We start from the raw sequence: 15,437 nt of genomic DNA, 5'->3' as shown, positions 1-15,437 counted from the left end.
GGTCAGGACTGTGCGCTTTCACTGCTGAGGCCCCGAGTTCAATCCCTGGTCAGGGAGAGCTAAGATCCTGCAAACCACGAAGCATGGCCAAATAGAGAGAAAGAGGCCAATGAAAGACCTGAGTTTCTTCCTTCCACAGAGCAACTTTCCCTGTCTCCTCGTACCCTTGATTAAAAATTCAGAAAAAGAAAAATAAATAAATAAATAAAATAAATAAAAGAAAATAAAAATTCAGAAAAAGGTCTGTAGTTTTGTGTATCATCACTTTGACATTTTTTTTAATGTTCATTTCTGTTTCCCAGGCTGGCAGTGATGGTGAAAGCATAGGAAACTGCCCCTTTTCCCAGAGGCTCTTCATGATTCTTTGGCTCAAAGGAGTTGTGTTTAGTGTCACAACTGTTGACCTGAAAAGGTAAGATTTGGTTATAGTTGGGGATCAACTTGAGTACATACTTTACTGTTTTCAGTTTGATCCTCTCCCCATCTCTCACTTTGCTTGCTTATGTTCTCTAAAGAAATGTATTAAAATTCAGCTGAATGATGGACACATTTAACTTGCGTGAGTATTATGGATAATTCACAGTGTCAGTATATTGCATGTGACCACTCTGTGTTTTTAAGAACTTATTGTATGTTTACTCTATATTTCAAGAGCAGCACCAGGAGCTATTTTAGTGTAGATGCAGTGACATCTTTGACTTTACAGGATGAGCATGGAACTATGAGGAACTTTCTAAGCAGATGACTTCTCATGTGTTAGGAAACACATGGCCTATGTATCTGGATTTTTAAAGCTAAGCATGGAATTTTAGGAGGCTGATTACTGCTGTGGTCTTTTTCATTTAACCTACTTTTTAGGGAGTAATAGGAGTTTTTTATAATATGACTTTGACCATATTTGGTTAAATACAATTATAGAATAAGAGCAGTTACCTTGCTCTATGGCCCTGTGATTGTTCTTGCTAGTTGAAGGATGTTTCTAATTTTCTCTCCATAGACCAAAGTGGAGAGGGCTGTGAAGAGCCCTGATAAGCAGTAAGCTTTTTTCCTCAAGAACTTCTGTTCTCCCCTAGCAAACAGATCCGAGGCAAAGAACATTCATACTTTTTTAAAAAAAAGGTTTAAGCCAAGGATTGAGAGCATTTATACCAATAGACAATTTAGGACGTGGCAGTGGAAATGTATTCCTCTTGACACAAATGCCACAACATGCTTTGCTGTTTATTTTTTAAGCATATCAATCATGAACAGTATCCAAGAAAAAATATTGACAGGCTGTCACTTGGTGGGTAGCAGAATTCATGTGCATTCTTCTTCTGGGCATCACAAGGTGAGAATTATCTGATAGCTATAATCCCATTCCCTGTTCTCTATTATCATTCTCTGGGACCGTAAAATTTTTTTTTTGCTTCACTTAATTAGATTTTGAGGACTTAAAATTTCTTTATTGAAAATAAGTCATAAAGTCTTCTAGGAACCCCTTTGGTTACATATATGAACATAGAAGTAAGCCTTGGAAATTATAAGAATTAAAACTACAGGATCATTTGAAGAAAAACCTAGCTCATATTGGACAGGACTGTTGTAAGAATGAAATAATTTATACTTACCCTTCTATTACTGTTTTTTTCCTACACACATTCACAAAGGGAGTTTCCCAATATAACTCCTAAAAATAGACCATGCCACCAAGCACACACCCTTAGGGTGTCTTAAAATACATGGATTCCTCCTATTCCATTTTTGGCTTGGAGCAAGTGAGTTTGACTGCCATGCTTTGAAAAAAGCCTTCTTTGAACAGCTCAATACAGTGCTTGATTGTGGTACATACCAGTAATAGCACAAAAAACGATGGGAATCTGGTTCAGAAAAGGAAGTGAACTCGTCACAGCCGTTTCTAACTCATCTGTTTCACTTTTCACTTACAAACTTTTTAAGACATTATTCCTGGAAATTGATTGATATTTGAGGGCTTGTATATGTTTAGGGCTTGTATATGTAAGGTACCCGACATGTAAAAAGTGACATGTGAGAAGTGGGATGAAAGATTCAGGGTTTCCTGACAGAAAATCTACTCCTCAAGATATATATTTATTTTTTAGAGCTTTGTGTTAAATCAACAGAGAGCACTGAATATTGGAGCCTATATTCTTTAGCTTTCTTTAAAAATCTTAGGTCTACAGTATATATTAAAAAAAAAAAAAAAAGCCTTCTTAAGATCAGTTAAAAATATACAGCTAGTACATGATAATGAGTCCCCTTCATTCCCAACCTTGGTCATCAAGTTCCCCTTCACAGAGATAATTGAACTTAGGTTCAGTGTTTATCATCCTTCCAGACCTTTTCTATGAGTTTCACCCTTATATGGGCTTCCCAGGTGACTCCGTGGTAAAGAATCTGCCTGCCAAGTAGGAGACATGGGTTTGATTCCTGGATCGGGAAGATCCCTGGAGAAGGAAATGGCAACCTATTCCAGTATTCTTGTCTGAGAAATTCCATGGACAGAGGAGCCTGGCGGGCTACAGTCCATGGGGACGCTAAACAGTTGGACACAACTGAGCAACAACACCACCCTTAATATGTAGTCTTAACTAAGATTTCAAAGAGAAGGTATCTCAAGAAAGTGAACATTGGCTCAAAAAAAAAAAGTCAATAGAATAAAGTTGTCACAGAAGAATAAAACATCATGTAGTAAAAAGTACCTTTCATAATTCTTAAAACTTTAAATGTGACTGTTTTTAGAAAGCTGTGGGGGAGAAAAGATTTGGTGCCCACAGTGGTTGTTTTCCTGCTTTTTCTGCTAATTGCCTAATTTCTTGGTGAAATGTACTGATGCCAGAACAAGCTGGTGGAGAGCAATAGAACTCTACTGAGAGCTTTTTCAAGCCCACTCTCTGCTCTGAAAAAATGATTGTTACATGCCATTCCATCCATAGGAACAAGCCAGTCTCTGGTTCTGGTGCTGTATGACAGGTTCTCTCTGCAGCTCAGTTGGTGTTAATGCCCACGCTGGTGGTATCATACGCCCCTGTGAGGCTTGGAGCAGCCTCCCGCTGCTTGCCTGCCAGTGCTGCCTTAAGACTTTTGTGGGAGTAATTTCTAAACCTAATTTTCGGTTTATGCTGAAATCATATTATAGAACTTTTAGATTAAAAAAACATTTGTAGGCTTTAGGAGGAATTTAAGTTTTTATCAACTGCCATTTGAACAAAAGCTTCAGGCGAATGTAAGTGAAAATAATAAAGTGTGGGACACATTTCAAGATGTTACCACATCATCAAAAGGGGAGCAACCATGGCATAGTAGAAAATGTGAGGGGCAGAGGCCTGGATCTGTGCAGAGAGAGCCCTGTCCCTGGTTTCCCTGGGACCTCGGGCAAGCTATCTCATCTTCTTGGAGATCTGCTGTTGCTAAGTCGCTTCAGTCGTGTCCAACTCTGTGCGACCCCATAGACCGAAGCCCACCAGGCTCCCCCGTCCCAGGGATTCTCCAGGCAAGAACACTGGAGTGGGTTGCCATTTCCTTCTCCAATGCATGAAAGTGAAAAGTGAAAGTGAAGTCGCTCAGTCGTGTCTGACTCATAGCGACCCCATGAACTGCAGCCCACCAGGCTCCTCCGCCCATGGGAATTTCCAGGCAAGAGTACTGGAGTGGGGTGCCACTGCCTTCTCCATCTTGGAGGTCAGTTACCTCATTTTTAATCTCAGGAAGGAGGAAGGGAAAAGTAAACTGACAATTCTTCAGTGTCCATTACATGTTAAATATCTTCACCATACTTATTAGAAACTACTCATATCAAACCATGTTCAAACCTTTCATTGAATAGAATTCATTATTTTATCACACTGGTGTTATAGGGCCTTTCTGGCTAACAAGTTCATGGCAGTGATCAAGATCTTTATTTAAAGACTTCCACTATCTTCACTGTGCTCAGAAGTTCCTAAATCAAGAGATCAGCATCATTAGAGCACAGATAAGCCTGAGAGGTAGGCTGGGGGAAGAGAAAGAAGAAAGCATGAGAACAGTAATGAGAGAGACAGTCACACTGAGACACTGACTTGGATATAGCTGAGTGTGGCCATGTAGTTGTTAGGGTAAATTCCTCTGGTTTGGGGAATTGAGAGTAGAAATGATAACTTTAAGAAATTCAGTTCAGTTCAGTTGCTCAGTCATGTCTGACTCTTTGCGACCCCATGAATCGCAGCACGCCAGGCCTCCCTGTCTATCACCAACTCCCAGAGTTCACTCAGACTCACGTCCATCGAGTCAGTGATGCCATCCAGCCATCTCATCCTCTGTCGTCCCTTCTCCTCCTGCCCCCAATCCCTCCCAGCATCAGAGTCTTTTCCAACGAGTCAACTCTTTGCATGAGGTGACCAAAGTACTGGAGTTTCAGCTTTAGCATCATTCCTTCCAAAGAAATCCCTAAAAGCAGTGTTATATTACCAGTGCATAAAATTCCTCCTCCATGATATTCTCAGAGAAAATAAGTAAATTGGAGAAAACCCCCTTAAAAGTCTGAGCAGTATTTGTTTTCATTTTCCATTTCTATCTTAAACATTGAAACTCTCATCCTTTGTGGTGTCACTAATTTCCTTCTGCTGTAGAAGTCTGCGCACCATTTGTAACATTGTATGAGTCAGACCCACAGTAAGTTGCCATTATCATGGCATAAAGTTTGGAAGATTACTATGATAGTTTAAACTTTAACAATTTTGAAGTAATTTAAAATGTTACAATGGAACTATGAAAATGATAGCTCTGTATATCTTAAAAGGACTTATAAACTCAGAACAAAATCTGATTTCCAAGTGTATTCTTGAGGTAATTTGCTTTCATTATCATGTCTCTGTGGTTCCACCCTTCTGAAAATAGTCTTTAGCAAGTTTGAGTTCCAGGTATGTCTTTAGTAAACAGCAGCTTGAATAACATGTACAGAGAGACCAAGTGGAGTGGAACAGTCCAGCCTTTTAGAGAAATCATTCATTTCCTGCTGCTGGTCAGGCAGGAAAGTACAGACTCTGTCCTTTCCCTTTGTAAAGTTGACTTGGGCTACATGAAGCCCTTGTTAGAATGGTCCTACAGTTGAAGATACATGTCTCATGAATGTGTTCTGAATCACATGTATACTCTCGGTGTGTGTGTGTGAGAGAGAAACAGACAGACAGGGAGAATTTCATTGCCATGTGTCTTTATGTTCTTTTTCAAGATAATTTCAAAGATGGAAATCCTGTTGAGGCCACTAAGAGCTGGATTAGAAAATTGGATTGTAAATGAAAGGTTTTCTAAACCTGTTATCGTGTGTGTGTGAGTGCTCAGTCACTTGAGTCATGTCCAACTCTTTTCAACCCCATGGACTGTAGCCCACCAGGCTCTCTCTATTCATGGGATTCTCCAGGCAGGAATAGTAGAGTGGGTTGCCGTTCCCTTCCCCAGGGGATCTTCTCCACCCAGGGATCGAACCTGTGTCTCCTGCATTGTAAGTGGTTCTTTACTGCTAAGCCACTGGGAAAGCCCTGTTATCAGTATACATTCTGCTTATAAACTATAAATCTGTTAAGAATTATAAAAGTTGTATTTGGTACCTTTTCATAGATGTTATTTTGTTTTAAAATGATTGCTCCACAAATGGACCTTAAAGTAGACAGGGATCAGCAGTATACCACATTTGATCACAATAAATAAAATCCTTTAACTGGTTGAACGGGGACACATAGGCAGATGCTTAGTAACTGGGATCTTGGTGTGTGTGGTTTGATGTCCACAACAATTCAGTCATTCAGTTAGTGACTTAGTATTAGTCAGAATATAGCAAATCTAGTGAAGAATAATTAATAGGAGTAAAGTGATCTGAACCAAAAGATTTGTGTTGTTACTTTTTTTTTTTTTTTTTTTGCTTATTTGCCATATACTGTGTCTAGCATTGGAGAAGGCAATGGCACCCCACTCCAGTACTCTTGCCTGGCAAATCCCATGGATGAAGGAGCCTGGTAGGCTGCAGTCCATGGAGTCGTGAAGAGTCGGACACGACTGGGCGACTTCACTTTCACTTTTCACTTTCATGCATTGGAGAAGGAAACGGCAACCCACTCCAGTGTTCTTGCCTGGAGAATCCCAGGGACGGGGGAGCCTGGTGGGCTGCCGTCTATGGGGTCGCACAGAGTTGGACACGACTGAAGCGACGCAGCAGCAGCATGTCTAGCATTCTCTTGACTTGTGTGAATTAATTTTATGTCTGAAAAATCAACACCTTTAAAGTTTTAAAAGGAAACTCAATTAACAAATAAGTCTACATCCTTAGTATTTTTTTCTATTTAGTGAGTCAACTAGTTAGAGTTGGTTATTTTTAAGAACCATCTCCAGTCTCCTGTGGCTGTGCTATACTCATTTTTACCAAGCTGCTGGAACGGAGCCACCAGCTCGAGGACCTCCAATTGTTTGTGCTGAATTAAATTTTAATTGAAGTTAAGCCACTTAAGTTGCTTAAAGTATTAGCTTCTATAAGGTGCCTCCTTTTCATTCCGTCTTTCTCTTTCTGTTTCTTGTTTTACTTTTTTCTCTTTATATATTTCCTTTTCTTCATCTGGAAACAAAATAGGCAATAACAGAATAATTTTTTTTTCATCTAAATAGAAGACTACTATAAAAAAAGACTTACTCTGATGACTAACTGTGAAAATAAATAGCCTCCGAAACATTGGAGAATATTCATGCTCTCATATCAAGGCATGAATTCTATGCACTTTACTTTCCTAGATATCCGTTGAGGGAAACATTTGAATGAATTTGAATGAATTGCTGAATACTTATTGAAGGTCTTTTATGAAATAAACCAAAGATGTCCTGAAAATTTTAGTCATCGCCTATTCAGTTGCATTGTTTTCACATTGCAGTCCCTGTTTCTGTGAAGCCTCTGTAAAAATGAGCCTTTGTGGGTCAGACAAAACACCTGAGACCTTAGAGGACCAAGTGAGGACTTGAAGTTGAAGAATCTTAGATTCTATCTGGTTGCTGACTTGATAATAGCTTCTAAATGAGTCACTTCAGTGCTTACAGCTTGTCTGTTTGAAATCTGCTGATCTGTTTAGAGGCATTAAAGTTTCTTCTCAAATCTACTTTCACTTGGAGCAAGGACCTAACATGATTGTCCTTCATCTCAACAGTTAATCTTGGAAAATAGTATCATCACCTTAAAAAAAAAAAATCTATATAGCCTTTCAGCAAAAACAAGAAGAACTATTCACTAGTCGTGCATGGTTTCACTTTACTTACACACTTTTATGTTAATCAAATTTCTTAGTACCAGCTAATGCTAAATAACCATCAGACTCAAATAGAATTTTGAACCATCAGACTTAGAGTTTTAAAATTGTCACTTTCGTGAACACTTATATAAAGTTTAGTTCACTTTCATACCCATTATTTGATTTGATCTTTACAGACAAACCAAGTCTTATATCCATAATACAAATGAGGAAATCTAGACCCAGAGAAGTTGTGATTTATTTAGTCACATAGCTGGTGAATAGCAGAACTGTTCAATTTGGGACTTTAACCAGGTTCTTTTTATTTGGTTTTTTGGTTCTTTCTTCTTTACCATGCTAACTTTATCCTTCCTCTAACAAATATTTTTGTTTGGAAACCTTGAAAATTGTTATAATTTATTGTAGAAGCAATAACTGCTATCTATTCTGCCACCCTCCCTTATGGATTATTTTACAGCATTGATTTCTTTCTTCTCCTTTACCTAACTCTGCCCTGTTCATGAAAAAATGATTACCTTATACTTAAGCATTAATGGATGCTTCGTTAGTCATAAGAATGTTAGTGGATATGTTTTATAACTTTGAAGTGAGAAAGGTGTCTTCCAGGTGACCACAATTTGTGTGTGACAGATTAAAGGATGTTCTTATTCATCACTGGCATTGATGGAAGATATGTGTATTTTCTTTCTCTTGTGTATTTTATACAGTTTTATTAGCCCTCCTTGCAGTGATGAGATACTGTTGTTCTTTCTTACCTTTGTGCTACTTTCTTAACTTTTTTAAGTGTTAGGAGTTGGAAATAAATATATAAACCCTAAATTGTTAGGATTTCCAGACTCTTGATTTTGTGTATGGTCTTTCTGAGTTGAGGAGGAAAAAAATTGTAAGTGGGAACAAATGGGATTCTGAGTGAGAATATGAGTGGGTGACTTGAAAACTAAGAAGACTACCATCTTGGACATGCTGGACCCTTTAGTGATCAAAGAACAGGTGGTTAAGATGATGAGTAAGAAGGAATAACAAAAAGAAATGAGTGGGAATTCCCTGGTGGTCCAGTGGTTAGGGCTGCCGTGTGCCCATGCCCAGGTTCAGTCCCTGGTCAGAGGAACTAATATTCTGCAAACCATGCAGTAGAGCCAAAAATAAAAAAGAAACCAGTGAAATGAAAAACAGAACAATTCTGATTTGGAGTTGAGTACTTATGTAAAAGTTACTGGAACCCTCTAGTCATACCTCACTATTCAACTGAATGTGCATCTGGAAGACTTGCTCACGTTCCATGTACTCTGATTATTTGGTGCTCAACTTTACCTTGTCCAACCAAAGAGTGCTCAGTAAAAGAATAAGAGTTGAAAATCAGATCAGATTTTGACTTTTAAAAGCTCTCTTTTGGAATTTAGGTTATTGCAGAAGTTGATAAATAGTCCTATTTTTCTTTGGCTTGGGAAGGAGATATGCTATAGAACTTGAGTAGAGGGAGGCCCTGAGTTAGAACATTTGAGCTATTTGGATGATTACCAAGTCCTTGTATTTTTTATTGGAATATAACAGTAGATGAGGCACTCTCCAGACATAAACTGACAAAATATTTTACCTTCATGGTGCACTTAAAGATATCCTTTATTTTATTCAAATTGTGTGCATTTGTGGTAAGGAGGGAAGGAAGGTCTGTACTAGGGGAAAAGTTCTTGGAAGCAATGCGTTATTTTTTTTAAGTTTTTAAAGTTCATCTTCTTAATTATAAGAGTTCTCAAACATATACAAAAATGAATCAACTTCCTCATAACTTCAGTTCTGTTATCAAGATTTTGCTTCCATTTGCTTTGTCCCTTTTTTTTTTCTTCCCTGAAATATTTCAAAGTGCACCCCAGGAATACTGTCATTTCACCTCTACTTATTTCACTGTATATCTCCAAACAGTAATGACATTTCCTTACCTTACCAAAGCACTTTTCCCCTAGTACAGACCTTCCTTCCCTCCTTACCATAATGCCATTAGACTATCTAGTTCCCAGTGTATAATCCAGTTTCCCTGTTGTTTAGTCACTCAGTCGTGTCCGACTCTTTTGCAGTGCCATGGATTGTAGCCCCCATTCACCTCTGTCAATAGAATTTTCCAGGCAAGAATACTGGAGTGGGTTGTCATTTCCTTCTCCAACAGATCTTGCTTGAGACCCAGGGACCGAACCCGCAGCTCCTGCCGTGTCTCCTGCATTGCAGGTGGATTCTTTACCGATAAGCCACTGGAAAGGTTCCCCTCCCCCCACCCCCACCCCAGTTTCCTTAGTTGTCTCCAAAATATTTTCTCTTTCACTGGTTTGTTCAAATTAGGATTCAAACAAATTAAACTCATATTTGGTTGTTATGTGTCATAAATTTTTCTTAATCTACAACAATCCCTTCTAACTCCCACTTGTGGCTTTTTGTCCTTCTGCCATTGACTGGTGAAAATCCAGTTAGTTGAACTGTAGATTGCCTCAAATTCTAGATTTGGCTGACTGCTTCCTTGTGATATCACTTAACTTTGTCCTGTAACTCCTCATGTTTCCTATAAATAAACTTTTTGGTCCCAGGACCCCTTTATTCTTTTAAATTATTGAGGACCTCAAAGAGCTTTCAGTTAATATTGATTTTACTATATTAAAAATTAAAATGAGGAATAAAATTTTAAAATTTCTATTTAAAGTTAGAAATTTAAAATAATTATTTACTAATTCATTTAAGTAGAACAATCATGAATTCATTGTCATCTCAGTTATTCTCCAAAACAAAATTAGTGAGAAGAGTGGCATTGTTTTATATTTTTGTACATATCTAATGACCGCCTTAATAGAAGACAGATTCTTGTATCTGCTTCTGTATTTGTTACTTTGTGATATCTCCAAGTAACCTATGGAAAACCCCACTGTACAACACGAGAGTGAAAAAGGTACATGATGTCTTTGTATTATTTGAGTGGTTCTGACCTCATGGACTATCTGATGAAAAAGTGAAAGTGAAAGTTGCTCAGTCGTGTCCAACTCTTTGCGACCCTATGGGCTACACAGTCCATGGAATTCTCCAGGCCAGAACACTGAAGTGGGCAGCCGCTCCCTTTTCCAGGGGACCCTGGGTTCCCTAAGGAATTCCCTGGCGGCTCAGATGGTAAAGTGTCTGCCTACAATGCAGGAGACCTGGGTTCGAACCCTGGGTCAGGAAGATCCTCTGGAGAAGGAAATGGCACCCCACTCCAGTACTCTTGCCTGGAAAATCCCATGGACGGAGGAGCTTGGTTAAGCTACAGTATGTGCGGTCGCAAAGAGTTGAACATGGCTGAGCGACTTCACCTTACCTGGTTCCCTAGATTGCAGATTGAGAGACAGCTGCCCTAGGAGGCTTGATTTGGTAAGAATGGTTGTTAGGTGGTGATGTATGCTTCATGTTTTATCCTTAGGATGCATACCATATCTGGTCATGTTATTGATTCTAGGATTCATTGGGCTTAGGTGAGGCATTTTGCTTTTTAATAGGGCAGCAGTGGCACCCCACTCCACTACTCTTGCCTGGAAAATCCCATGGGTGGAGGAGCCTGGTGGGCTACAGTACATGGGGTCGCAAAGAGTCGGACATGACTGAGCGACTTCACTTTCACTTTTCACTTTCATGCATTGGAGAAGGAAATGGCAACCCACTCCGGTGTTCTTGCCTGGAGAATCCCAGGGACAGGGGAGCCTGGTGGCTGCCATCTATGGGGTCGCACAGAGTTGGACAGGACTGAAGCGACTTAGCAGCAGCAGCATACCAGTTTTACCATTCTTATTAGTGTTCTGTGTATTTTCAGTTTTTCCTAATTAACAGGAAAATGTCTTCATTATTTAATTTTGAATTTCTTGTATAATTTTATTTACGGACATTTTTCCATGTGTTCACTTACCTGTTGCTTACCAATTTATTTTGACCTATACCTATTAGAATTTTTAAATTTGGACAAAGTCCTTCTTAATTACTGTCACATTTTGTCCATTCTGTGTTGCCTTTTATCTTTGTTTGTGCTGTCTTTTATATATTAAAGTATTTTAATACTAGTCAAATCTTGTGATTTTTTTCCCATCAAGTCTGGACTTGGAAAATGGAAAGGAAATAACACCTGAACTTATGGAACACCTGAAATGTTATGGAAAAGGACTGTGGGAATCAGCTACTCCTCTCCCTTATTTAAAAAATAAAAGGCCTTGAGAAGTAGAAAAGTTATAGTTTGTCCAACTTTACACAGTGAGTTGGTGCCAGGGTTTAGACTAGAGACTGACTTTCCCAAGTCTTCTTCCCCTCATTCTATCTCCATTTCTAATAAATACCTCAGTTAAATTTGGAACATGAATGAAGAACTTTGTAATTAAAATCAAAGATTTAAAATTTTCTTATCATAAATTACATGCTTTGTGGAGGTTTGCCTCTTACTAGAATACTGTTGTGGCTATTATACTTAGTGGAAAAAGTATATTTTTTCTTATTCATTTTTATATACTTTAAAATTTAGAATCACTCTGAGAATGTAAAGTCTTGTTGCCTTCTTTAGTTAGAGTTAAAAATGACCTGATTTTGACCACTGTTTTGCCTAACAGGAAGCCTGCAGACCTGCAGAACTTGGCTCCGGGGACCCACCCACCATTTATAACTTTCAACAATGAGGTCAAAACGGATGTAAATAAGATTGAAGAATTTCTTGAAGAAGTCTTATGCCCCCCCAAGTGAGTATCCAAGAAAATATGCCTGGAAATATTGCCGTCTTTTTAAAGCTTTGTTTTGTCTGGCCCTTAGAGACATTTCTCTTGATTGTACTTAAGTTAAATTGTCCCTGAATTAAGTTGGAATGACTAGGACTTCTCTTCATTCATTTTAAAGCTACACAGATGTCAGAACTGGCTGCTGGCTAGGCCCGTAAGCCATACTAAGAGAGGTAGGAATTGGATTAAGCTGGTGAATACCTGGTGAAAGTAGGTTTGGGATATGTGAGATAGGTCAGGAAAGACTGATTATTTGAGGTCCCAAAACGAGAGTGAAGTTTAAGGATAAGAAGAGATGGGGAAAGACATACTCACGTTGAACCCAGCCAGAATGTCTAAGCAGGAGTGAGGTACAGGTTGCTGGGAGATTTCCTATCAGGTTATTTTAAAGGTAATTTTCTGAAGCTACTACCCAAGGGCATTAACTTTTTAGACTGTGTCCCTGGGATTCCGTTTTTATATATATATTTCTTAGAGGTGTTCTAGATCCCCTGGTCCTGCATATTAGCTCGCGTGGTTAATGATTTTAAAGTACTCAACTGTTGCCTATAATGTGAAATGTAGTTGAGAAATAAATGTACTGTAATGATGGTTACCTAAATTGCAACTATGCAGGTTTGCATCATAGTGTAATCTTGGCATAGATTCAAAGCTTCATTGATTTCTTTTAGGCTTTTCCAGTTTGATTATCCTGAAAACCAGGTTTCTTTTTTTTTGGGCCCAAGCCTTTTCTTGTTAGTTGTCTTTACTCTCCACACATACAGTTAAATTTCCTTGGAATGGGATTATTGAGTTAGAGAGTTCTAAAATAATAGTTACTCAGTATTCCTTCCTTCATTCATTGGTTTATTCTTCAAACAGTTACTGGGCAACAAAGCTCTATGGATACAATATGAGATAGTTCCTGCTCTCCAGAGGTGCAGTTGAATATGGACAGATAGTGGTGCTATGGGAAGGTGAGTGGAATCAGGAAAGGCTTTAGAGAAAGAGATAACATTTGAATTAAGCTATAATTGAAAAAAAAAAGATTGGCATTCAGCAGGTGAATGAGAAGATGACAGACATTCCAAGCAGAAAAATAATTTTGAATAAACTTTCTTTGGAGGACCTAAGGATGTGGCTGGGTTGAAGATGGTAGGCAGGAAAGCTGCCAGGAGGTATGTGAGTAATGAGACCCCTGTCTGCAACTAGTTCATCTTCAATTGGGAACAGAATTGCCCTCTATTCAGCAGTCTTATACTAAGCTTAAAATTTCACTTTCTTAATCCTGTGTTCTAATGTTTGTCCTCTGCCTTCCTGTCTTTCTGAGAACCTCAAACTTCTTTTATCTCTACTTTCCAAGAGTCCTAACCTACCTTCCATCCCTAGTAAAATTTCTGTAGACAAATATCTATAAAACTGTGTTTGACTTTTCCTCCAGACCATGTATATAGTTACAATACTGATAAACTGAAACTCAGATCTTTATAAAATAAAAACGGAAGCTTTATATACATCAGTAATGAACTATTGTGGACATTCATTCAACTTAGTGGAAATAACTTTTGAGAGAACATAGAACCTGCCAGATCTCTTTTTATTTTTTTTGTATATGTGTATCTTACCCTTTTCACTTTTAAAGTCTGTCAGCTGTGAGGAAAGTTCCATATTCACTAGTTTATCCTCAGACGCTAATGAAAGTAGTCTTTCTCTCATAACTGTAGATTATTGTATCAACATTAAATTATAAATAGGGAAACAGTTTGAATGACATTCGTTTTCTGGGAGGGAAATTGTATGTTGTTTCAAATCATAGTCTGAAATGTTTATGGTGTAAATCCTTCCAAGGATATTTACATTTTTGAAGTCAGTATTTGATAACATTATATACCATTTCAGTAAAATGGGGGCATTTTTACATATTCTCTCCTAACCTTCTTCTTCAACAATATCAGCAATAACAACAACAAATTTCATTATTCTTATTTTTTCTAAGAGGGAATAAATATTAATAATATTAAAGTTATTAATAAATAATGTTAGCTCCATAATAAATATTAATGGAGCTAATATTAAAGTATTCTAATTTTTTGGCATCTAGGACTAAGACATTATAGCATTTTTAATTTGATTTGGACTTTGAAAATAAACATTTTCACTTTTTTTTTTTGGCCACATTGTGTGGCTTGTGGGATTTTAATTCCCCAACCAGGGGTTGAATCTAGGTGCTCAGCAGTGACAGCAGAGTCCTAAGCATTGGACCACCAGGGAATTTCTTCACTTTGCTTTTCATATATAGAAAATTTAGCTTCATTTCATTTGGGCATATTTAAAAAGATACTCTAACCAGAGATGATCTTTTCATCTAAATAATTTAAAAATTGGGAAATCTTTCTGTTATTAAGGGTTCATAATCTGCTAAATTCTCTCTGTGGTTAATTTTCCTTGTTTTTATGTTGATGTTTCTGATGGCTCAGATGGTTAAAGAATCTGCCTGCAATGCGGGAGACCTGGATTCAACCCCTGGGTAGGGAAGATCACCTGGAGCAGGGAATGGCAACCCACTCCAGTATTCTTGCCTGGAGAATTCCATGGACAGAGGAGACTGACAGGCTGAAGTCCATGGGATTGCAAAACTGATTGACTAACAACTTTGACTTTATATTCTGAAGAGAGTTTCTAAATAAAGTTAAAAATTTTACTTTAAATAGAAGGGAGTATTTTTGATGTTACTAATGCCTCTGCTGTTATTAACTAACATTCAAGTGCTAATAGTGTGCCATGCACTGTGCATTGCGGAGTATTTTGTGGAGTATCTCAATCCTCTCCAAGACTTTATGGAAAAACTGAAGATGAATAATCAAAATAATTCGTGCAAGGTTTCACAGTTAATGGTGGCAGAGTTGGCATGTGCATGCTGTGTGCTAAGTCGCTTCAGTTGTGTCTGACTTTGTGTGACCCCATGAACTGTAGCCTGCCAGTCTCCTTTGAACATGGGAATTCTCCAGGCAGGAATACTGGAGTGGGTTGCCATGCCCTCCTCCGGGGGATCTTCCCGACCCAGGGATTGGACGTGCTTTTCTTATGTCTCCTGCATTGACTGGCGGGTTCTTTACCACCAGCGCCACCTGGGCAGAGTTGGCATACTTCCTTTCAAAGCTAGATCTATATGCCTTCAAAAACCTGTTTCCTCTCCTATTTTTCATTTGGTTGAGTTTGACTTTTGTTAAAGGTAAAATGTTGAGTCTTTAATTGGAATTGTGCTTTAGTGAGTACAAAATTGAAGGCTAGCTCAAGTTTAGAGGAAGGGCAGAATAGAAAGCGAAGGGAGTTTGTTTTACTGTGATGACCAAGTGGGACTGAAAGTGGTTGTCCAGCTTAATTTAGTGAACCCTGTTTAAAAAGTAGGGGAGGTTTAACTTCTGATGAG

At 38.3% G+C, this 15,437-nt stretch overlaps 1 protein-coding gene across 1 annotated transcript in view; it reads left to right on the top strand.

Moving 5' to 3' along the window:
- CLIC4 (chloride intracellular channel 4) overlaps positions 1 to 15,437 on the top strand; it is a 74,123-nt gene that overhangs the window by 37,579 nt on the left and 21,107 nt on the right. Inside the window, exons 2-3 of the mRNA NM_001080218.2 lie at positions 303 to 412; positions 11,867 to 11,992. Of these exons, the coding sequence (NP_001073687.1) occupies positions 303 to 412; positions 11,867 to 11,992 (236 nt within the window). The remainder of the gene's footprint in view (positions 1 to 302; positions 413 to 11,866; positions 11,993 to 15,437) is intronic.

Source organism: Bos taurus, chromosome 2, assembly GCF_002263795.3.
Source record: "Bos taurus isolate L1 Dominette 01449 registration number 42190680 breed Hereford chromosome 2, ARS-UCD2.0, whole genome shotgun sequence".
NCBI classification, from domain to species: Eukaryota; Metazoa; Chordata; class Mammalia; order Artiodactyla; family Bovidae; genus Bos; species Bos taurus.
This window is presented reverse-complemented; position numbering and strand designations above follow the sequence as displayed.